Source organism: Petaurus breviceps, unplaced genomic scaffold (genome assembly GCF_028583685.1).
Source record: "Petaurus breviceps papuanus isolate PSGF00001 unplaced genomic scaffold, PetGlider_PUasm1.0 37, whole genome shotgun sequence".
NCBI lineage: Eukaryota > Metazoa > Chordata > Mammalia > Diprotodontia > Petauridae > Petaurus > Petaurus breviceps.
Genome location: NW_027186296.1, coordinates 34439354 through 34465174, shown reverse-complemented (window position 1 = coordinate 34465174; position 25821 = coordinate 34439354). Strand labels below are relative to the sequence as shown.

The 25821-nt window shown below is 39.3% G+C and overlaps 1 protein-coding gene and 1 long non-coding RNA gene across 2 annotated transcripts in view; one reads left to right on the top strand and one right to left on the bottom strand.

The window, feature by feature from the left end:
* The window catches only part of ANP32A (acidic nuclear phosphoprotein 32 family member A), a 52229-nt gene extending 39041 nt beyond the window's left edge, over nt 1-13188 (bottom strand). The window contains exon 1 of the mRNA XM_069098216.1: nt 12953-13188. Coding sequence (XP_068954317.1) covers nt 12953-13006 — 54 coding nt within the window. The 5' untranslated portion in view covers nt 13007-13188. The remainder of the gene's footprint in view (nt 1-12952) is intronic.
* Nucleotides 9271-25821, top strand: part of LOC138169083 (uncharacterized) — a 116105-nt gene continuing 99554 nt past the window's right edge. Inside the window, exon 1 of the long non-coding RNA XR_011170263.1 lies at nt 9271-10469. This is a non-coding gene — a long non-coding RNA (uncharacterized lncRNA). The remainder of the gene's footprint in view (nt 10470-25821) is intronic.

Here is a 25821-nt window from a genome sequence, read left to right as displayed (position 1 = left end):
CAAGACACTGGAGAAATAATCTTATACTTCATTGGATTGGTGATCTTATCAAAAAAGATACTCCCTCCAAAGGTATATTATCCAGGCTTCCCTGTCTGATAGTACTTTTTTCTACTTCTTCCCATAAATCTACCAAAGAGAACTTACTCAATGTGCTGGAAGATTTAGCACTACATATTTCCCAAATGCAATTCATTCTGTTCTCTTCTACCTTGTCAATTCAGGGCCCAACTCACTGTCAACCTGCAGGGTCTGTTTAAGACATGTGTACTGGTGGACTAATTCAATAGTTATATATAATAATCTGGAAAAAAGACATTTTTCATCCATTTGGTTTTTCTTGTGTGGTTGTTACATAAATCTTAAAACCTGAGTGGTTGCAGATTATAACTGGGAAACCACATAGGATTTATGTATTCCTCCTTTTTTCCTAAAATTTCTTTTATTTTCAACCAACAAGATTACCCCCACACACCTCCCAAAAAGAAAAACAAAATCCCTAAAACAAATAGGCATAGTCAAATATAAGGAAAGGCATTTTCACAGTGACCATGTCCTAAAATATATAGGCAGGTAGATGGTACAGTGGATAGTGGTGAACCTGGATTCAGGAAGACTCAATCTTCCTGAATTCATATCTGACCTCAGATACTTATTAGGTATGTGACCTTGGGCAAGTCACTTCACTGTTTGCCTCAGTTTCTTCATCTGTAAAATGAGCTGAAGGAAATGGCAAACCACTGCAGATCTTTGGTACTAAAATGCTGTAAACATTTTCTTCTTTGCCCTCTTTCTTTGATCTCTCTGAGGTATAAAAATCTATGAAGTATCCAGGGGTTAGGACTTAAATATAGGGAATTCCTCTTTAATTGGGACTATGTAAAGAACATCCTTCCATGGCAAAGGCAAATATGTATCTTTTAGCATTACTCTCCAAGTTTTATGCCTTACTGAATATTAAAATCAGAAGACTGATTAACAAAGTTACCATTGTGCTTACATCTATCACAGAATCTGACCTTAACATAGGCATGAGAAATACTTTGTTGAAAGAAAGACTGCATTTTGCCATAGAGAATGAAATATTTTGTAATCAACAAACAGTAGATCTTGTACTCTCAACCTTTCAGTAAATTGTGTAACTGTGATCTGCTGTAGGAAATCACGTATTTTTACTTTTCTGTGTAGATCATTCACACCATCACTGATTTAGAATGGTAGAGGGCCTCAGAAGTTGCCAAATTTAATCCTCTCATTTTAGAGATGAGGAAACCAAAGCCCTCAGAAGTTAAGTGACTTGTCCAAATAAGTATCTGAGGTGGGATTCACTCAGGTCTTCCTAACTCCAAGTCATGCTTCTAGAGATTTTATACATGAGAAAATACACAAATAGGTTGTTAGTTTCTAATGTCATTTTTTTTGAAAATGTCAATCATTTTCCCCCAATAATATTTACCATTTGTAATGTGTGTGTGTTTTTTCTTATTGGCTGGGGGCTTCCCCTCTTGCAATTATTTTGAAAATTGATTCCTTGATGCTCACAAAATTGTCTTGCCTCTAGATACCTTCTGTGTGTATTATTTGGTCTTCCACTACTCTTCCTGACTTTATTTTCCTATATGTCATTTCTACTTCTTCATGGAAAGCATACCAGGGACTGAGATGTTTAAAGTTCAAATGTGGCAATTTCAAACAAATAACAAATAAATGAAAAATGGAACAGATCTACTAGTTTCAATAAATAGTGATCTATTTTCATTGTTAAAGAAAGTAGAAACACCACATTTGGAGGGGATATAATAAAAAATAGCTAAACTTAAAGATATGCAGCTAATTGTTCTGTGGCTCTTCAAACTAACACGGTAACTAGAATTTGTCAGGGAAGGCTTCAGAGAAAGCTGAGATTGGGGAGGGGTAAAGAAGAGTGTTATAAACTAATACAGTACATAAAGGGGGGACAATGGTGGTGAACTGGCCTGTGTAAGATGACTAGGGTTAAGGATGGCTCAGGAAATATTTAGGTTATATTATTTACTTAGGGGATGATTCCAAAGTGAAGAGTACAAATGAAGTCAGAAGAGAAACAAGGGAGAAGATGGGGCGGGGGGAGGCAGAGGGACAGAGGCAATTATAAGGTATGATATTAGGGGTATTGGATGTAGGGAACTGAACAGGAGAGACAATACTTGGCAGTTTGGCTAATGGATATAACTCTGAACTCCGTATCCCTCAGATACTATGTGACCATGGGCAGGTCACTTAACCTTTTTTTTGGCCTTAGTTTATTCATCTCTAAAATGGGAGTGAAGATGAATATCTACTTCATTGAGCTATTATGATGATCAAATAATATATACATGATGCTTTACAAACCTTCAAGTGCTGCATGTTAGGTATGATTATGATTATTATTGTCATTTGAGTAAATGAAAAAGCATGTATTTACTGTGCTAAGCTCTAGGAATACAAATACAAAAGACAGTCCCTATTCTCAAGTTTACAATTTAACAGAGACAACCCACAATGTTCAGCAGCAAATCAGATGGTAATGTATTTTCTTCAGTGAAATTTCCATTGATAAAACCACACCCATTGAAGCATTTGACAGTGCTAAGGCTTCAGTTGTGAGAATTTTTGTTTTCCGGTCATTGGTCATTAGTCACCACGGCTGTAGCATCCACAGAAGTAGTTGCCAGGTGGCATCTCTACCAGGGTTGTTTCCCTGGATGATGTCCACTAAGGGCGGACTGGATGCAAGTCATGTGATTGGGATTCAGATGCTAATATTGCCAAAAGTCTTGGGCTTATCTGTCCATAGGTGACAATTATTCAGTAGTTAGTGATAGTGGTTATGCTAGGCTGCTTCCCCTCAGGGGTTGCTCCCTTGGTTGATAGCTTTGAGGATCAGACTAGAAACATGGAAGGTGGTCTATGGGGTTCCAATAGCTTTTAAAGAGGGTGAGTCTTTCAATGTCAGGCACAGGAAAGGTCATCTTAGAGATATAAGGCTTGGAGACATGACCAGTCTCACATGTAGATAGGTTTCAGGAAATTTTCTAACTCTCCATCTCAAGCACAAAGAGTTAAGTGAATTTGAGACTTAGAACAAGAATATAGGTCTCCTACCTCCTAAGCAAGGGCACCAATAATTTCCCTATCCATTAGGGACCCTAAATAGAAATATCCTTTTAAAAGGCAACATATAAACTTAAATTCACACTAAAAGTAAATTACTGATATCATATCATTTCCTTGGATCAGGTTTTAACTGGGGAAATCTGAGGGAACCAAAGTACCTTCAAACTGTACTTAGGCCCAGCTGTGTTTGTAGTCCTGGGTCCTAATACTAGTTCTGACTGGTTTCAGGGCTTTCAAAATATCTCTATGCCTCAGTTTCTTCACATTATCTTAATAAGGATGGGATAGCTAAAACAATAAATGAAAACACTTTGAAGGAAAGAAGTTCTATCTGAAGCAAGTTACTTTCCTCTGTGGGTGCTTCCATTAACTGTGAAATAAGGGAGATGAGCTAGATAACCTCCAAGCTGGTTATCAGCAACAAATCCTATGGTTGTAGATAAGGAAATAAAATATTATTTCTTCTTTACAAAATTTTGTATTAAAATGCATACCATCACAACTTGTAACAGTGATTTACATGTTTCATAAAATGGTACAGAAAAACAGAGCATTATTTGTCTCATTTTATTTTCCTTTTGGAGGGCAATTGGGGTTAAGTAACTTGCCCAAGGTTACAAGGCTAGTTTTTTTGTGTGGGTGTTAAGTGTCTAAGGCCGGAACCAACTCTGGTCCTCCTGACTCCAGGCCGGCACTTTACTCACTGTGCCACCTAGCTGCCCCTATTTGTCTCATTTTATAATAATTATAACTTTAAAATCCTCTCTCAACATAATTAATTTGTTATCTATCATTTATGGCTCAAGAATATCTAAATGTTATGATATATTCTTAAAGTTTATAGGGGTTTGCCAAAATCTATGTTTCCCAAGTTGGGGTATATCTGATGGAGAGGGGAGATGGCATGATTAGTGAAACTTGATCAAAGGGATACTTCCTTAGGGGACTAGAACCTTGAATTTTAAGGTAGAATAGTCTCATGAAAAGACAAAAGACCTGAAAACTCTATCTTTTGTCTCTGCATATCGAAGTAACAGGTTTGTTACTTTCTGAAAGAACTGAGACTACAATAGCGATTTTGATGTTCTGTCACATCTATTCAAATCAATAGTCTACCACTAGTTTAGAATATATTTGGATCCAGAGCTAATTAGACATGGAGATAAACTAAGTCAGGCAGAGGAGTAAAGAACAGTTTGGGGTGGCAACTCAACTGAAATTTTAAAAATCATTTATAAAAAATACCTATTCCATAGAAGGCACTGTACTAAGTATTGGTGGTAGAAAAAAAAATAACAATAAATTTTTTGCCTGGTGAGATTTTACACAAATAATCATAATTAAGTTAAAATATGATAAACACATAGGAGAGGTCAAACAGGCAAGATGATGACGATTATGAGAGTTAACTTTTATTTTTGCTTTTTGGAGGGCAATTGGGATTAAGTAACTTGCCCAAGGTTACACAGCTAGTTTTTTTTGTGTGGGTGTTAAGTATCTGAGGTCGGAACCGAATTCAGGTCCTCCTGACTCTGGGGCCAGCACTTTACTCACTTTGCCACCTAGCCGCCCCTAATAGTTAACATTTATATAGTAACTTACTATATGCCAGACACTATGCTAAGCACTTATGTTATCTCATCTGACCCTCACAACCACTTTGGGAGGTAAGTGCTATTATTATCCCCATTTTACAGATGATGAAACTGAGGCAAACAGAAGTTAAGTGACTTGCCCAAGGTCACAAAGCCAGTAAGTAGGAGGTTAGCTTGGAATTCAGGTCTTCCTTATTCTAGGACCAGCAATCTATCTACTGTGCTACCTACTAATCAAAGTCAGGCATGTCAACAGTTCTATAGCTTTAAATTTTCAATCTGGCTTACTTCATTTAGACTAAAGTTCCAGGCCAGGAATTCTTAATGTGGGGTCTAGAAGCTTTTAAAATATATTTTCTGATAAGTGCATTTCAATATAACTGGTTTCCCTTGTAATCTTATGTTATTTTAGCCATTTAAAAACATGATTCAGGGAAGAAGCCCACAGTTTTCACCACATTGCCAAAGGAGTCCAGGGCACAAAAAAGTGAAAATCCCTGCTCTAAGGTTAATAGTTAAGAAATAGCACAAACTCTGCCACATAATGTTATACAGTATTTCAAATAGTAATTGCTGTAAATCATTCAAGCCTGCAGAGGTTAGAAGCATGCTGGTGCAGAGCGTGGTGGCTAGCCTTGGAATTAGGAGACTTTGGTTCAAGGCTTGCCTTCTGAGACACATTAGGTATGTGCTTATGGGCAGGTAATTTATCCTTTCCTTTCAGTAGTCCCAAACAATTTTTTTCAGATTCTAAGTAGAAGGCAAACTGTTCATCAGTATGTATTTGTAAGAAGGAATTTTCTTTTTTTTTTTTTTTTAAAGCAATTGGGGTTAAGTAACTTTCCCAAGGTTACATGGCCATTGTGTGTGTGTGTGTTTTAAGTATGTGAGGCCAGAACAGATCCTGGGTCTTCCCGACTCCTGGCCAGCACTCTTACTTACTGCGCTACCTAGCCACCCCTAAGAAGGAATTTCCAAACCAGGAATGATTCGTGAGGAGGAACTCAAAGGTATGACAGCCCCACCCTGTTCCCCTCACCCTCCAAAGAACAACTTAGCCTAGAGAGAATGATTTAGCCGATAGCATGGTTTGGTAGAAACAACATGGGCCTTTGAAATCAGAAGACATGTGAAATCCTAGCTCTCACATATATTTGCTGTCTGACTCTGGTCAAGTTACAGGCTCCCTGGGCCTCAGTTTCCTTGTCTGGCAAAGAGGGATAATATGCCATCTACTTCATTGGAAAATGTTTGTAAAACTTAAATTTTTACAGAAATAGTATTAACTGCTTGGGCCAGAAAACCGAGCTTGATATGTGGTTTGATACCCTCTTGAAGTACAAAATCCTGATTTTTCAGCAGTTGATAATCCCCCTCTCTTCTTAAGTCTTATATTTTCCCTAATCTTTAGTACTAGCACTACAGTCCAAAGGTAGAAAAAAAGCTAAAAATCAAACCAGTCTATTTATTAATACTTCAATAAAGAAAAAAAGTTTAGTAGAAAATAAAGTGGTCGTTGAAACTAAAGTTTTTGGTTATCTACAGTTTTAAATCATTCATATCACGTTACTGACAATTGACTGGCTCTAGGGGTGAAGAACCTTCAGCCTCAAGGCCACATGTGGCCTTCTAGGTCCTTGAGTTTTGCCTTTTGACTGAGTCCAAGTTTTACAGAACAAGTCCTTTTATTAAGGTGATTTATTCTGTGAAGTCTGGATTCAGTCAAAGGGCCACACTTCAGGACCTAGTGGGCCACACGTTGCCTGAAGGCTGCAGGTTCCCCACCCCTAAGGATTTGACATGAAATGCTAGTAGATGCATAATGTGCAGATGTATGTAGTTGAAGACAATTCTATAGCTCTGCCTCTGCTTTTAACAATACCAATTTCCGTTTGTTATAGTGCTTTAGAATTACTGAAAGTATAATCTTAAGATAAACATTTAACCACACGATATTTTATAATCATGAATTCTAGATAAAAACTTGGAAAGAGCTTAATATGTAGTCTAAAGCAACTGGGCAGTTAACTCATACATCCACACCTGGAAGAGACTTCAGAAGCCATTTATAGTCCAATCCTCCCATTTTATGAAGGCACTGAGGGCTAAGAAAGGTGACTTGCCCAAAGTCACCCAGGCAGTAATTACCAGAGGCATTATTTGAACCTATTTCCTATGAATTCAGTCATTATTTCTCCTTTCAGTCCAGGGCTTTTTCTACCATTGCTATTTGCCTCTCAGAAGATCTCTCCAACACTTTAAAGCATTCTGTGATGCTTCTGTTGCTGGAATCCATGTAGTCTAATCCCTTCATTTTACAGATGGGGAAAGTGAAGCCCAAGAAATTAAGTGACTTGCTTACCTTAACAGAAGTGAAAAGAGCCAAAGCTTGGATTTGAATCCATGTTCTCCAATTCCAAATCTCCTTCTATGGCCCCACATTGTCTCCCACATAAGAACTCCATGACACCAAGAGAATCACAGGATTAGAGCTTTAGGGCTGGAAGGGACTTTAAAGGTTAGAGTCCAATCCTCTCCATTTTACAGAAGAACAAACTGAGGCATTTTCACTGACTGTCCCCTATGACTGTCATTCTCTCCCTCCTAGTCTATGCCTCTTGGCTTTCCTGGCTTCCTTCTTCAAGGCTCAGTTAAAATCCCACCTTCTGCAAAAAGCCTTTTCTGGTTCCCTTTAATGATAGTGTCTTCCTTCTGAGATTATTTTCATTGTATCCTACATATAGTCCTTTTTGTACAATAGTCATTTGCAAACTGTCTCCTCTGTTGCATTGTCAGCTCCTTTAGAGACTGAGTTTATTGTCCCTCTTCCCCTCCCTCCCCAAGGAGTTCCGTGTATTTTTGGTATGCCCAGTACTTAACACAGTGGTGGCAATAGTAGGCATCTAATAAATGCTTGTTGACCTGACTGAGGCCAAAAGTGCTGGTGGCTCCTCCAGAGTTTCTTTAAGTATTGGCACAGATTATCAGTCTTCAGTGGCTTAGGTCATACCTCCAAAAGGAGTCAATAAGAATTGATCAGTGGATTTTGAAGGCTTACTCAGTAGAAATCCCAGATAGCTGCTACCATCTAAATTACTGTAGCCATTTCCCCTCACCTGCACCCAAATAAGACCACCAAGAGATTTAAAAGAAACCTTTCTAAGGAAGAAGGTTAGAAGAGAAGGGGAAAATCCTAGTTATAGTCCTGCCTAGGTTGGGTGGCAATTCAACAAGCATTTAATAAGGTCCTACTAGGTGCTATACAGGCAATTTACATAATACCTGAGCACTGGTAATATAAAACATATACCCCTTAAAAGCAGGGACTGTTTCATTTTTGTCTTTGTATGTCCATTGCCTAACCCACAGCAGGCACTTAATATGCTTACTGATTGAATATGTGAGAATACATATTCCTACCCCACATATGCTATGGACAAATCTTCATAAAAAGGTATTGCCCAAGAGCTATTCCTAGCCTTTTTCTGACCCCCCAAACCTGGAAGGGTTTTTACTTTGAAGTGTCCTTGCACCTGTACTGTAGTGGGAGAGTGAGGAAGCACTGGATAGAGACTGAAGCAGTGGTTGCTCCGGCTTTGGAGAATCTGGACCAGTTAGCCACTTAATTGAAAGTACTGTTACATTCAGTAACCAAATTCATTTCCCTGAAAAATATACAAAAGAGGGCTTCTCCTAATGCAAGTTAACCAGTAATATTTTCCAGTTTTTCCTCTAAGTTTCAGACCTTCAGGATATATATATATATATATATATATCACCTTCTCCCAATAAATACTACCTATTCTTTTCATCACTACTATAACAATAAAAAATAAGTGTGTGTATATATGCCTATAGAGTCAATCTCTAATTGTCTATGGCAACATTTCATATCTGCTTTGTTCCCACCCCACCCTCCAAAACTTCCAAAGATCTTTTAAGAATCCTGGGTCCCACAGTTCTAAATATTCTGGGAATATAATCATCAGCCTGGATGAAATATAACCAGGTAAGTATGACTTAAAAAATCATCATACGATGTATTCTAAAGTCTAATAATAATGTTTTCTTTCATTATTGCAAAAGGGGGCTCCCCTTATTGTTGTCAATAGAACAGCATAGTCCTGGATTCATGTGTTCACAAGAAAGCTCATTCACCCACAATCAAAGTATCTGGCAACAGGTGGTTGCAACTCAGATATTTTAACCTGTAAGCTGTTTGGCTAGTCAAGCCACACAGAAGAGCCTTCCTTTCAAAAATAATGCTTCTGTTTAAAAAGTGCCTCAACCCAAAAGCAGTCAGCACTAATTTTGCTCTGTGAAAATAAACAAGAGGAAGACCCATGAATATAAAGATTTTGTCTTTTTTTTAAATATCCTATTTCCTTTTAGTTTAAGGGAAATATTCATAACCTTAATCTCCTCAAAAGAAAAATGAGGAGGGGGGGAGGGAGGACTCTAGGACTTCCACTAAACGCTGACAGCCAGCGGAGGCGCTGTAATAACCCACTAGAAACAGAAAGAACGCGACCTACCTTCCCGGAGAGCCCAGCCCAGGAAGGCGTTTTCCCAACTCATCAATAATTCGTTCCCTCCCGTAGGAAGCGGTGGCTGCTGCTGTTGCTGCGGGCATCAGAGATCAAAAGTCTTGTGCATTTAACGTACCCCCCCCCCCCAAAAAAAAAGAAGAAAGAAAAAGATCGCGTCTGGCCCACCTTTGGCCAGTTCCAGTGAAATGATAATGTTAGGTTTAAAAAAAACAAAACCTACCAATATCGATGTTTAAAAGTTAACTCCGAGGTTCAGGGTGAGAAAAATATAGGAGGGCAAAATATTGGGGTAGGGAAAGGACCGCGGGAGGAAGAAAACCTGATTCAGTGTTGCCGTTTACACTGAGAATTCAATCCGTTCAATGTTACTACTCAAGAGAACATGGACAACAACAACGTTCCATTTAAAGATACAGGACATTCCATTTAAAGACAGCGGGCGACTCCAAGGGAGCGGGAGGCGTCCCTGCAGAGAAACCACGAAATATGGGTTCCTCGTTCACTCTCTCCCGCCCCTACGCCGCCCCCCGAAAGAGATCAGGCAGCGGCCAAGCTCTTGATCGGTCACTCTACCATCAGTCAGTTCGTTTGGAAACTAGTCCTGTGGTGCGATTTCGGAGATGGCGCAAGACTTAGCATTTTACCTTTATTTTCTCCCCTCCCCAGTGACAAGAGCCACAGTGACAAAATGGCAGCTCTCTGCGCTGGCAGTCATGTTGCACATACACGCAGAGCGCAGTGAAAGCGCCCCTAGAGCCTTCGCTGCAATTCCGGAGCAACCTTCTCCCACCTCCCCCAATAACGATAAAGTACACCTCTCTTCTTAACCTCAAAGCGGAGGAGGAGAGGGGTGCTAGCCGTTTGAACACCTCAGGCTCAAAAACTGCCCCGGAGAAATAATATTGAGTATTTAAAAGCTCAGGTTCACGGCAATCAAATATCTCGCTCAGCCACCCACCCTAAAACACAAATGCACACCCTTGTCCCACATCTCCCTCCCCGAATATCGCACAAATCCTCATGGAGACAGTCGCCTTCATTTCAAACCCAGCATTTTTCTTTTGCAGCTCGATGGGGGAGGGGGGGGCGGGACGGGAGAAACCCAGGAAAAAATGGCTGCTCGTCCTATTTCAGCTTCAACGCGGTGTTGCCAGCCCCCGGGACAAAGTTGAGAAAGGATTTGGAGGTGTGTACAAGGGGACTAGGGGAAGGGGAGATTTTGGGGGGCGCTGGGGGCGCTCTCTCGAATCCTTTCGGAAAGAAAACAAAAATACACGCACCCACTTCTCTCCTCTCCTTCCCAATCCCCTTTGTCTCTTATTACCCTGTTTTCTTACCAAACAACAAGCAAACTGCCCCCCTCCTCCCCCACTAATGCCCAACCACTCCCCATTGGAGTGAAGCAGGGATCTGGGGAAAAAAGAATACGAAGGGTAGGGGGTGGGGGGAGGGAGGACGCGTGTGAAATATCGTTTAGTATGCGCGTCGTATTCCCCTCCCCCCTCAACATAAGACACGAAGACTTTGTGAAGTTTAAAGAGCGGGTTCGATTCGCTCCCCAATCTCACTTCTATTTCGTTAAGAATGTTTTTAGAACCCACTACTTGATCCACATCGTCGCCCAAGCTGGCCTCATCCCCTCCCCACCCCAACAGGGAACATAGCTCTAGGTCTTATCTATGGCTGGGTGGGGGTCGTTGAAGTAGGCGGCCAGACCAGTCTCCGTGCCGACTACACGCGGCAGCACCCCCCCCACAACCTAATGCCCTAAACCTTAGAGCAGTTATCCAAAGATGTGATATGAAAACATTACCAAAATATTTATAGTAATTCTCCTTTCGATGAGCCCCCCCCCATCTAACAAACCATAAAACACGCAAATTGAGTGTACACAACTGCGTTATGATAGTGTGGGCACAAAACAAATCTTGGTTTCAAAAGTCAAACCGAGGTTTAGGAGAGAAATTATGGGAGGAGAAGTGGAGGAAGGGAGGAGAGGAGGGAGGAAATGGGTGGAAAGGTTCCATCTTCCCCAAGGATTAGTCTTTACTGGGGTGGTTGGAGGGGGTGGTGGTGCTTGGGGTCCAGTTATAACGCTTTCAAAGTTGTCTACGCGCCCAGTCTACGAAACCCATCGTCTCCCGGGTTTCAGCGATAACCTCATCTCTTCCCGCCCTGCGCCCCTTCGAAAGGAAAATTGGGCGAGACTACCATAACCCCGGTCCTTTTATTTTTAAAGTATAAACAACCTCAATCTTCTAGAAATGGGGAATAAACTAAGTCGATACTGCAAAAATTATCATGGTAATTAGTGCATACACTTCACCTTCCCCTTTTCTTGGGTGTGTTTTGTAAGATGCTCTCTCGTTTCCCATCCATTTAAGTTTCTTCCGTCAGTGCTACCGCCGCTGCCCAATCAATAAAAGCGAAGGGAGGTAAGCTCCGATCTTAAGAGATACAGGTTTTCTGGTGCTCGCATAAATCTGGACACAGCCAATACCCACCACCGCCACCAGCCATGGACTGCTTGCGTCCTGACAAACTTTCTTGTTCTCTTTTATTCAGCCAGGCGCCCAACAGCTGCCTAAGTGCTAGCCGCGGAGGAAAAAAAAACCGGGGTGGAATGCTTGTTTTAGGGAGCAAAAAGCCCTTCACCTTTGTGGGGGACAGAGTTTGCAGGGAACTGGAGTGAGAAAGGGGACACACTGCCTTTTACTAACTTGAAATCGCTTTCAAGGTGGGGGGAGGCGCGGTTATTTCAAACGTCTTCTCCCTTAAAAAAAATCCCCTTTTAATCTTTTTTGAGGGGTGGAGGAGAAGAAGAATCTTCAGCAGCTGGAGGGAAGGTGAGATAGAGTGAGGGAGAAAGAGGAGAAAGAGGAAGGGAGACAGAGAAAGGGAGGGAGGGAGGGGGAGAGAGAGAAAGGGCGCGTTCACGAACACTACAAAGTTACAAATATGGCTCCCCCGTCTCTCGCCTGATCACTGCAAAGAAATGAAGACGCACTTTAAACTCGAACCATTCCCAACTCCACTGCATCCTCTCTCCCCACACTTTCTTCCCTAGGGGGGGGGTACTTAGCCCAAATATATCGGGAACTAAACCCGACTCAAGAAGCACAAAACTTATTGTGTGCTGTGTGCATGGGAAGGGAGGGGGTACGGGTGGGGGGGGATTTTCTCTCCCTTTCTTCTTCTTTCTTTTCTTCTTTTTTCGGGGGGGGGGGTTAATTCTGTAGGCAGCCCCTTCTAACTCCCCCCACCCCTCTTCCTTCATTTATCTTTCATCCAGACACCGACTCATTGGAGCAGCGGGCTCGTAATGTGTTATTTTTTCCCTCATTCTCTCAGACCATAACGCGTGCGCCTTCTGGCCCCCCAATGGGGTGTGCACACACACACACACACACACACACAGACACATACACACACAGACACACACACACATACACAGGTAGTCACACACCAAGGGCAGCGGCGGCAGCGGCAATAGCAGCCGGAACATGCATGGCCATTGCAACCCCCACAACCTTGCAATTCATTTGCAGACAGGCTTCCCAGCCTACCCCACCCCCCGCGCCAAAAAATAAAAATAAAAAATACACCACCACTACCCCCACCCCACAAAAAAAGTGGAAATACATATAGCTATTTTTGGCAAATGCTCACATCGGAGGGCGTCCTGTTCCGCAGCTCTAAATGAATCCGTTTCTCCATTTCCATCTCTCGCTCCCTCTTTGCAGAAGTCTCCCGCTTGGGCGGTATTCAATCAATAAACCCCGAACCCACGGCAGCGCGTTTTAGGACTTTGAAGGCTCAACCAGCTCCGCTCGGTTCTCGAGCCCCCAGCACCCGCGGCGCACACTAACCTGATCGCCGCGGAGGCGGGCTCTGCGGGCCCCCTCGGCGGAGCGACGGCGGCCCTAACCAATCGTTATGCAGGGCCTCCCGGCGTTGGCCAATAAAGACGCCGGCGGCGGAGGCCAAGACCAATAGGCGAGCGGCGGAGCGAGCCGGGGAGGGGGGTACTGCTCTCGGGTTGTGGTGCTGGAGACGGACCCCTTAGATTTCGGGGCGGCTGGAAAGAGCTGCGGCCGTTCGGCGGCAAAGTAGGGGGGAAAAAAAGGTGACGGTGCCTCGAGGTGCCGAACCGCCATGACTAGCCGCCGCCGCCTCCTCGGCGTTATTCCCGGGGGCGGGGGGGCCGGAGCGTGGGGTGGGGGGCCAACACCGCGGGCTCTGGGACAAGGCCTAAGGAGGGCTTGGCGCAGAGCCGGGGGTCAGGCCTTCCAGTCCGAGGCGGTCGCCGCGGGGCGGGGCAGGGCGGGAGAGCATCCTCCGGGGCTGCCCCCACCCCCCACTCCGCAGCCGCGCCGCGCGTGGGAAGAAGGGTGGGCGAGCCTCAAAAGGATCCGGAGTGGCGAGGGAGGACCGGGTATTCGGGGAGGGGAAGGATGTTTGTGGTTTGTCCCACCGTCCATCCCTCCATCCTCCCCCCCCCCCCCATCCCTCCCCCCCCCCCCCCCCCTGCTTCCTGCCCTCCCCCCCCCAAAGGAATTCCTCTGCCCACCGCCTCCCTCCAACGTCCCATCCCCGTCCCGGGGCTCAGTCGTGCCCCGCACTCGTGCCCCGGTTGCCGGAGCCCTGTGTAGTTCACCCTTTCCCTTCCCACCCTTAAAATAAATAACAATTACCCTGTTGCTCCGGGTTGTTCCACGGGTGCTAGATGAACTTCTGGCGTGGCTATGTGTACCCTCTCCAAGGTATTTCTAAGGCTGCCAGAGAAAGATCAGCCTCGCCAGGGAGAACTCCAGGAGATGATTCTCCTTTCCTTCCCTCCCTTCCCCCCATAAATATATGGGTGGATAAAGGAATGGGACCTGTGGATGAAATAAATGATGTCTCTCTTTTTTTTTTTTCCTAAAGGAGGAAGGAAAATAGTGTGAGAGGAGGTGATTCTAATAAGCTTTCTTTAGATACCCCCAGTCCTAGACACCCTCTGGCCTTTTAGCCTGAGGGAGAATGAAAAGTATTACAAACATATTTCCAAGACTTGGTTCACAACTTTATCTTTTGATTTTTATCAGTGACTACTTACTTGATTAAATTTAGATTACAGAGGAACTGGAATTTGGAGAGCTTTTTTCAAAGTTTATGTATTAATTTGATTGGGGAGATCTTGAAGACCTTAATCTTTACAAACACCCTGAATATTCGTTTACTTTCTATAACTGTTCATCAGTGAGAGTAAAAGTTGTCAAATATTGGGACATTCTTGCTTTTCCTTTGGTTAAAGTTTAGAGGCATAGCATTTTTTGAGTGGGGAATCGGCCTTAAGAGATGATCTTTTCCAGCCCCCTGATTTTGCAGTGAGAAAGCTCGTCCAGAGAGGTTGCAAATTGCTGAAGGTCAGGCAGCAAATTGTGGTAGAGCCTGAGACTAACCTGACTTTCCAGTTATAGGATTGCAGAATTTCAAGCTGGGTGGGACCTTCAAGATCATTTAGGCCAACCCCATCATTTTACAAATAAGGAAACTGAGGCCTGGAGAGATTAAGTGAGTTGCCCAAGTCCAGGGCCCTTTATACTGTGCCATACTTTGTGCAGTATGCCCATTTCCTCATCACCAAAAACATCAAAGAGCTTTTCTGCCAGATCTATAGATGTTTTATGTGTTTTGGGGAGGGGGGAGGGTGGTAGGGAGCAGACTTGATGTATGTACAATAAAGGTAAAATATTGTTCCATAATTTTCCAATACAGTTTCATTATTTTACATGTAAAAAATTCTTCCCTTCAGTGGAAGAGGGAATCAAAAGGGACAGGAAATAAACAGTACACATTTATATAAACAAATAGAATACATACACTGGGGAGAGAACTCTAGTCACCATAAGATATTAAGCAGATGAATTACAGATTTGGGCCTCTCACTAGAAAATGGCACAGGGCATTATTAACAGAAACATATTTACTTTAGTTAGTTCTCATTTTCTGATGAATACCAAGTAATAAATGAAACATAAAAGGGTGAAATAATATTTACATTTTGACTAGAAAGGAAATACAGAATAAAGAGTATAAGTAAAAATGTTAGCTTTCCAACTGTGCCTATATTTTTCAGAGCAGGTTAGCTTAACTTTGTTTCTGTCATTGGATAGTATGTATTCATTGGAAAGACACTCATCTTTATAAACTGACTTCAGCCTTGTTAACTTTTGAACCAAATATATTTATATACTCAAATTATTTACAATGATATTTCTTTGATGTGAGTATTCTATGACTACATAGTTTTTGAGAATTACTGTGGTTGAAAAATTATCACCCTTCAACTAACCTTCTGATGATGAGCTTCTTTGAATTTAGCTAGAAGCTAGGTTGTCCTTATCCTTTCAAGATGGACAAACATGTCCATCCTTAGGCCTTTGCAGCTTGTTAGGATCTTCTAGCCCTCTTGCTCTGGGCTTTGAGAACTTAAGTCACTACCAATCTCTTCATTTTAATAAGGAAATCAAAAATTATCTTTTTTTTTCTCTTAATGTGCTATGGGGTTTTTGCCTTGAGAAAGCAATCTACCTAGTTTTTCCCAGGACTTAGTTGCTACTTAAGGATATAGTGCTTAAGAATGTATCAAAACAAACCTCAGAAAAACTTAGTCAAGAACTCTTTGATTGAACATAATATATGGTAACTGTGTCATGTAGCAGCATAGAAGTTACATATTTTTAATAAAAGGATCTTTTGCTGCAAATCCCAGGGAGCGACTAATGATTTTAAGACAGAAATAATTAAACAATTTAAAATTGTTTCAGCAAAAACAAAACCTTAACATATTCATATTCATTGTGTATGTATTATCATACTGAGTGGAGCTAGTACTATAAATACATAACTGTTTTGATAATAAATTCACATCCCCAAGTAACTAAATTTATTTCTGAGCTGAGGAATATAATATAACCTGTATTGCAGAAGAATGAAAGTGTTTTTTTGCCAACAGAATAGCCATTATTAACTGGCCAATCGGGTTTTGAAAGTGTAGATGAGCCCCAATCAGTTCCTTCAAGCAGAGAGAAATTGAATATTTTATGTAAGTACTAGAAATAGTAGGAGAAAACAGTCACTACACAGAGTATATGTGAAACCAGACTGAAAATATGAAAATAACCCTTCCTTGGGTCAAATGGGAGAGTTGGAGAAGAATAGTTGATGAAAAGACAAGGATCTTAAATGAAATTTGGTTCTGTCTTGTAGAAGTCTATTTGTTTCATCCATTTTGTTAATAGATTTTACATAGGAGCTTAGAAAATCATTCTTTCACTTTTCTAACTAGATAAGCATAACATTGTATTCATAGTTCAGAATAACCACTAAACGAAGTAATCTGAAAAGTAGAATTTATAGTAATAACTCACATTTTACATAGTACATTATGGTTTTCAAAATACTTTGCCTATATTAACTCACTAGAATTGCCCAACAGCTCTCTGAAGTAGGTATTTCAGGTATTATCTTCATTTTATAGATGAGAAAACTGAGAATAGAAAATGTTTGTTACTTAACCAAGGTCTCATAGTTGAATGGCAGAGCCACACTTAAACTCATCTCCAGATGTCAAATTCAATGCTTTTTCCACTATGTCACCACTATACCCCACCACCAATTGTCCTTTGATCCCAGACCATTCTAGAAGGTATTTGTATTTATCCTGTAAAGATTTAAAATAGATGTTTTCTTACTCTGTCTTGGAATTATTATAATTATTGGGTAATGCCTCATATCTAGCTTGAATATCTTACCTATAACAATAATCACATCTGATATTGCTATATAGCATTTCATTGGTTGCAGGGCATTTTCATCCCAACCACTTGGTACAATAGGTAGTGCAATTATTACTATCCCCTTTTTGCAGATGAAAAAATTGACTTAGGTAAAGTGACTTAACAGGAAATTAAACTAGGCCTGCACAACATATGACCAGCCAAAGGATTTTGGGTGGCCCTCAAAAAATGTAGGGTTGTCACTGTGCATTCATTCTTCTGTTTGTCACATGACCCGCAGCAACCAACCATTCTCAGTCTGTCTCTAGTCTGACTTTGCCCTGAAGAAGTTTAGACTATTTTCATTTTGACCCCTATCTACTGCTAAGTTGTGCAGGTCTGAATTAAATAGTAAATTGCCAAAGCAATTTTGACCTGGCCTTAGTTTTCTTATCTATAAAGTAAGGGAATTGGATTAGATCATTTTAGAGAGCTCTTCCCATCATCCTTTGACTACCTCATTTGCTCTTTTGAGTGTAAGTGAAGATGAAAAAGTTAGCATCCTCCTCATGAGTGTTCATAATAATTAGAAAACTGAACTTAATTTTTCTTGAGACTGAATAATGTACACTCTAAAACCTGTCCACTTCATTGGAAACTCCTATATAATACAATTCTGGTGCCTAGAATTCAAAGACAGTTACAGCAAAGCATCAGTGTGATTATTTTCCTTTTAGTAGGTATTTTAAATAGTTTTTAGGATTATAGATTATTCCTTTAAAGTCTAATGTTAACCAACACATTAAATTAAAGTGAGATTTGAATAAAAGTATGTTGACATTATATCTAAAATGTTTACTTTTAAAAATTGTCTTTTGCTTAAAAAGGATTTGATTGTACTTTTCCAAAGATTAGAGATTACTACCTATCAATTTTATGTATTTACTTAATATATATTTAAATATATTTATTTAAAAGACAAGTAAGGGAATGGAGGTATTTTGAACTTAAGCACTTGTGTTGATATTTAAATCCCCTGCTTGATACACGTGTCAGAATTATTCCATGAAAATGTTATTATATATGTCATTTTAAAAAGCAATAAAAAGTTAAATGCCCTAACTTTTAAAGATGTCTTAATATTTAAAAGATAAGAAAATTCTAACACATATCCTCCATTTGAAATTACTCTTTAAGATAATTATATTAAAAATAAATTAAGCATTAGAGAACCAGCTTCCTACATAGGAATATTTGAAGTAAACAGCAGTAACAGTGAACCTATATTTCATCTTCAACATAAGAACCTAAGATGTAAGAAAGCATTTTTTTAAAGCAGGAAAAGATTTGTATGTTTGTATTTTAGATTAAGAATAAATGTTTTAGAAACAAATAATGGAACAACATTTGAAAAAAGGATGTATAGGCTACCTGGGTACAATTATAGAAGAAACTTGAAAGAACATACAAAAAAAAATCTCATTTATTCAGACTACAAATGTGAGGATGATAATTCAGCCTGGGTCAAAATTAACCTTTTCATAATCTCAGAACAAAACGTTTATTAGATGAATGAATTGCTTAAAATTATAAGGAGCATAAATTACAAAAGAAGCATACCTACTTAATGGAACAGGGTCCTCAGAGCCTCTATTTGGTAACACTAAGTTAACAGTTTGGTACTCTATACTGTGTGTACTTGAAAGTAGTAAAATTGCATTCAAAAGTTTTATAGATTCTACTTCCAACTAATTTAAACTAATTTTCATGTAATTGAATCTGTTGTAAAAGGTGAGACATCTGAAAATAGAATATCTGGAAATATTGAAACCTAGTAGTAATTCCTGGTGGCAGAGATGTAGTGACTTAAACTGTCATAAGTGACCATAGCAAAGGAATGAACTCTGCTGCATTAGACTAGGCCTTCAAGTAATAATGTCAAAGAACCACACTTTGATCCTTATGAATTGATTGCAAGAACCTGGGCCAAGAATTTACTTCTAATGGTAAAAAAAAAAATTATGGCATTTCTAATCAGTGAGTTTTAAGAATATATTTATTTAAAAGACAAGTCTGACAAATATGCCATACTAAAAATCTAGCAATAGCTTATGATTTTCTATCCTAATGGAGAGAATTAGTAGCATGGATAATCCTTAACAGCAAGCAAGCCAATGTTTTGGGAACATTACTGTTTTGGGCTATATATGTATCTGATATTCCGAGTCTTTACAATGATTCAAACTAAGGGGACAATATGGTAAAGGTCTCTCTATAGGACCTTGTACTCAGCTCAACTCCTTTCCCTCCCCACTCTCTGTTGGGAATAGATTACATCACCTCTCAGACTAACACAAAGAGCCAACTTAAAAGCAGAGTTGACCTCTGAGCTAACTTGTTCATTCACACCTTCCCTGGAGTAGAGCTATAATTGATTTGGCTTAAAAGGCCTTCTCTTACATCTCTTTCTAGTCTAGAGTAAACAAAGATATTGTATATGCCAACAAAGTACTTAACTAAGCTGAGTAGATGATATGAAAATTTGAGAGTAAGAATTAACATGAGATAAACCACAGTGGAGAGATATGATTATAAATTATAAAGGTTAATCCTAAAATATAAAATAAAATAATAGGACTCATTTTATACGTTTTTTTTAAAAAGCAGAGGAGAATGTAGGGATCCCTAGAAACCTAATGTTACATGATAGGAACAACAATGGATTGTCACTAATGGGTTGCTGAAGACATTTTAAATCCACCAAATGGAAGAGTGCATTGTTAGGTAAAAGGGGAAGATGTAGGTAGTAAAGACACTTCGCTTATTGATACATATGGTACCGTGCAAAAGGGGAGAAGAGTGATTCAAGTCTGAATACTGCCTTTTTCAAGGACAGTTTGTAAGACAAAATGTTGGCAATAAAAGAAAAGTGAAAGTCACAGGTATATCAGTGATCCCAATTTCAAGGACTTAGAAGGGCAGTATCAACAATTCAAAAGAAACATTTCTGAAATAACTGCATAAAGGAAATGTCTTGTCCCCTTTTACGTAATTCTAGACCAATAAAATTCCATTTGGGAGGCTTCACCTGGGAAAAACAGTTACCATGTTATGCTAACCACCAAAGAGATGGTTCTAATATTCAGATGTAACTATTCTATCTCCCTCCCCAATAAAATCCAGTAGCTCCCTAGAGATGATAGGCATGTTTGGCATTTAAAGTACTTTATAACTTGGCCTCTACCTATCTTCCCAGTCTTCTTACACATTATTTCCCTCCATGCATTCTACAATCTAGTGTACTAATCTGTCTACGTTCTCCAGGCTTTTGAACTAATCTCTCTGTCTCTTGGAATCCCTGGTTTTTTTCAAGACTGAGCTCAAGGACCACCTTCTGCAGAAGCCCTTTCCTGCCCCTTTTAGCTACCATTGCCTTGCCATCTAAGGTTCCCTTGTTTCTCCTTTGTGAGTATCTTTTATATACCTGTATTTGTACATATTGTGTCTCTGGGTAGAATGCTAGCCCTTTGGGAACAGGGTTATTTTATTTTTCACTTTGTATTCCTCTCACCAGACCCATTTATAGTCTAACACATTAATGCCCCCAAAGCAAATATATATATATATATATACATATATATATATTTTTTTTACTTTCTTGCTGTTAAAGATTATCCATGCTGCTAATTCTCTCCATCAGGATGGAGAATCACAAGCTATCTCTTGATTTTTAGTATTGCGTATTGGGTCAATAAAATGACATTTGAGAGATCTCACCTGGGAAAGCTGATAATATGTTATGACGACAATTTCCCTCAGTTTCAATGACTTGGGACCTGGGTGCACTAATAGTGCCAGCTCTCTTACCTGTCAGCATTATGATCTGAGGTGAGTTACTTCAAATGTGTAAAATAAGGGGCTTAGAATATACCATTTCTAATATCTAGCTCTAATATTTTTTGATTCTGGGTTGATCTATATATAGTTATGCCTTTAAAAGAATTCAACTTGTCTTCATTCTGTTTTGAGAGATAATAAGGCCTGCTTTGAATGAATGGAAGTGTCTCATAAAGGACTTAACACGTCAGCGAAACAGGGGCAAAACTAATAATCATCAATACACAAATTCACTTGATCAGATTTTTTAAGGAAAATGCTTCGTGTTTTAAATTTTAACCTTTCAATTCAATCTTTTTTTAAAGCCACGAGAACCCTAGATTTCTATTCACGTAAGCTTTGAATAGATTGTTATTCCTCTCTTTTTTTTTTTTAAGCAATCCATAACATTCAAGTGGTGCCACAAAACTAATATAGGAAGCCTCCATGTATTGTTTAAAAAGCACTGGTAAATAAAGAAAAGATGAGAGGTTGATTCTAAACATTTTTTTTGGTTTAAGTAACTTTCATCTTTAAATGAAAGTTAAATGGAAGTAGGCATGGCTAGGAAGCTAGAAGAATTGTTAAGTGATGACTTTATTCCTACTGTAAACACTAACAGAATGGAAACAAAAGATTTCTGATTTCTGTTTTCAAACCATTCCAATAAGAGTCAATTTTAAGTATAAAATCTTACTTACCAAAAATTGCATTTTGAGTTGTCTTTTATAATTTGTTTTAGGAAGGGTAAAGTGAAAAAAAAAAAAATTTTTGAATTGCCTACTATGTGACAGGCACTGTGCTAAGCCCTTTATAAATATTATCTTTTGATCCTCACAACAATCCTCAGAGAATTGGAGAGCTAGGAATAAAAAAATCCCCAAGCTTAATAGTAACATCACATCCTCTTGCTATTAAGCAACAATCTCCTCTCTCTAGACTTTTTCATTTCCTCCTTCTCTAAATATGAATCCCTTTAACAATTTCATTTTTATTTGTTAATTAGGAGAAATATTACTACTTTAAGGAGTTCCTTTTGCTGTTGTTGGTGGGGATGCTGAAAGGATTTCCTTGCATGTGAAAACTGCATTTTTCTTCTTTTATATACTAGAAATATCCATGAAAGTATGGAAACTTTGTTTTATTGGTTTATGAGCTATTTCATGGAAAAGCATGCTAACTGAAGGCAAACCTATAAGAACATAGGATGGTCGAGTTTGGATAGTCAATTCAGGGAGTATTTTTAAAGAATTTACTATGGGTCAGACACTGCTAGGTCCTGGCAATACAAAGTTGAGATAGTCCTAGCTCTCAAGGAGCTTATATTCTGTCAGGGAAAAACAACATATACATAGATAAGTAAATACATAATACATGCAAAGTATGGAAGGGCAGCACTAATACCTGGGAGAACCAGAAAAGGCTTTTTGTAGAAAAGGGTAGCCAAGTGGTGCCTTAGTGATGGGCCTCAAGTCAGGAAGGCCTGAGTTCAAATCTGGCCTCGGACAATTACTAGCTGTGTGACCCTGGGCAAGTCCCTTAACCTTTTTGCCTCAGTTTCCTTGTATGTCAAATGAGCTGGAGAAGGAAATTGAAAACCCCTCCTGTATCTTTGCCAAGAAAACCCCAAATGGGATCACAAAGTGTTGGATGTGACTGGAATGACTGAACAAGAACAAGAATAAAAGGAGGTGGCACTTGAACCGAACCATGAAGGGAGCTCATTATTCCAAGAGGCAAGTGAGGAAGGAGAATGTCAGGTGTTGGGGACAGCCAGTGCAAAGACATGAAAGTGGGAAGGGCAGTGTCCCACAAAACACACAAATCCTGGTCCTTCTGAGAATCCCATTTCCTTTGGGGTCTTGTCTTACAACATCAGGTGAGACAGTTTCCTAGGATTCCTTTTAGAGTTTGTTAACAGGAAACAGATTCTGAATGGGAGCAACTGCTAAATAAATCTTGCAACTTCGGCCTTTGTTTGCAGATTGAGATAGGAAAAAAAAGTATTTGCTCTTTTAACTTTTTGTGCCCTTATGAAATGTTTGAATTGCCAGGGCTACAGGTCATTGAAGCTAGGTAAATTCACATAAAACTTAACATATTTTACAAAAAATCTGCTTCCTCACTTTTCCTAGGAAGCACATTATCATCATTCTTCACTGATTTTATACACACATATTTACATAGTTGAGGCACTGTTGTATGCATTTATGTATATATTTGTGTATAGCTTATGGACAGCCTAAAATTCAATGAATAGAGGACTGGACCCAGAGTCAGGAAGACCATAGTTCAAATCTAGCCTCAGATATTTATTGCTATGTGACTCTGGGCAAGTCACTTAATCTTCTGCCTCAATTTTCCCATTTCTAAAATGGGGATGATAGTAGCACCTACAAAATAAAATTTGTAAAGTGCCTCGCAAACCTCAAAATTCTGCACAAATGTTGCAATTATTATTTTACAAAAACAACTGACTTCCAAAACACAACTGTTGTCTGTCTTCCTTAAAATCTCCAGAGAAAGAGATTCAATCATCTCCCTTAGAAACAAGTTCCAGCATTTTATAGCATTTGAAGTCAGAAAGGTAAAATCAAAATGTTTTTAGTGGGTATTAAGATAACAAAATCCCAGAGGCTAACAACCAACCCTCTGGAGAAAGGATTTCTCATAATGCAGAAAACATTACTTTGCATATATGACTTTAAATTCTCCTTTTCTGTTTTGCTGTCCAAGCTAAATTAGCTTAGTTCCTTTGCTTTTTTTTAAAATAAGGCCAATTTCGTGTGTCTCCCCTCCCCCCCGTCTTTAAGTTATTGAAGGCAATCTCTAGACATAAACTGTTAAAAAATATAAAATTTACAGGTATTGATATCCATAGGTTATGTACATTTTTGTGATTTGTATCTTTAAAAGCTAGTCTATTTGCTGTATTATTTGAACCTGTTGTTAATTATTTGCAGATGAAGAAAGAAAACAATACTGATGTATATCAAATGATGGGGCTGGGATCTACTGGAACTTGAATTGTCTTTGTCTTGTTTATTTTGTGGTTATTGGATTGTTTAAAGTGCAGACATTGGCCTTTTTTCTTTCCCTTTCTACATTACTGTGTAAACATGGGACTAATAATTCATTTTCATTTTACCTTACTTAATAATCTACCCATTTCATATTTTATAAACAGTCACCATTTCATTTGCACTAATGGTAATAAATTTTTCTTTCCATTTGCATGTCTAGTTATAAACTGCTCTTCTGTTAGCAAATCCAATTTCTTAAATTACTGTAACTGAAATCCCAAATGGTTCTAGATTAAAAGTACTTCTTTTAGGGAGCCAGAAAATTAAGAACTCACATTTTTAGTGAACAAACTAACTCAGACATTGATAAGAACCATAGACCATAAAGAGCTGAAGAAAAGGTGGCATGACCTCATTGAAGGAAGGGGAGAAGAAAAGGGAAGGGTGGTGCTGGCAGGGACCAAGCAAGACATTCCAGAGAGGCAATTGAGTCCAATGAGAACCCAGCAAGGCAGGATTCCAGATTGGCTGCTGTAACGAAAAGCACCATAGTGGTGAAAACACTGCCTCTAGATACACCACTGGGTTTTAAATATATGAAATGATGCCAAAATAAGAGTACATACCAAGGCTATCTCAGTCTCCTCTCATTTCCACAATGTCACAGTTGGGCAAATAGTCACAGGGGCACAGGTGGTAGAAATGAATTGAGGAGAAAAATTGGAGTATGCTTCATAACTTTAATCACTAAGATAATTCAGTTCTCATGAGTAAGACATTCTTATTTCACCCTCTTGAAAATTAGGAGAATAATTCAACTATATGACCAAAGTTTATATGATATCTATAAAGGATGCAATAAATATTTATTCAATTCCCAAACTTTCCTTGTATATGAGTCTTGTAAATCAAAGCTAAAATGATAGACATTTTAATGTTACTTGTTCATAGTAAACTCAGAATATTTAATAAAACTTTTGGTAAGCATATGAGTCTTTATTGTCATTTTATTAAACAACCAATCAGACTCCATTCTAAAAAACCGCCTAACAAATCATAAGTATTATAAGGACATTAAAATGAAAGCCTTTGACAGCAGGTAAGCTAATGTGTTTCATGAAACTTTTGTGATCTCTTGTCAGTACTAATTCAGCTTGTGAAGAAAATAGATTTGGGGCAATTTATACCTTAAATTGGTACGCAAAAGTTCTTCATCTGTTAATGTCACTAATGGTAGTATTTGATTATATTATTACATTTATCTTGTTAAGTGATATGTATAGTGTCTAGAGTTACTAGACCTAGATAAGAGTTTAAGGGTTAGCTGTGCATGTATCATATAAAATATCCAAAAAGTGAATCTTTCTTATTTTCTAATATGACTTTGATTTTGGTTGAGAGATATAGTTTGAGGAGAAGGGTTATATTGAAAAAGTCCTAATTTCACTACTATCAAGTGATTAATAAAATAGGATCTAATATAGAACATTGGGACTCAGAGAACTGGGGAAGCAGAGAAATAGGGAAACTTTGTGTAAAAATCATTACACTTCTTTTTTTAAAGCAATCTGGGTTAAGTAACTTGCTCAAGGTTACACAGCCAGTTATTTCTGGGTGTGGTGCTAAGTATCTGAGCCGGGATTTGATCCAGGTCATCCCGACACTGGAGCTAGTGCTCTTACTTGCTGAGCCACCTGGCTGCCCCAAATCATTACACTTCTAAACCAAGACTTGGAATTTTAGTTGGGCAATATGACTTTTGAACACAAAGAATCTATGGATTCCAAGTCCTGTCAGTTATTTCAGAATGTATCAAATCTGCCCTCTTTACATTGCCAGTAACCCAGCTCGGGCCCTCAACACCATGTAACTGTTG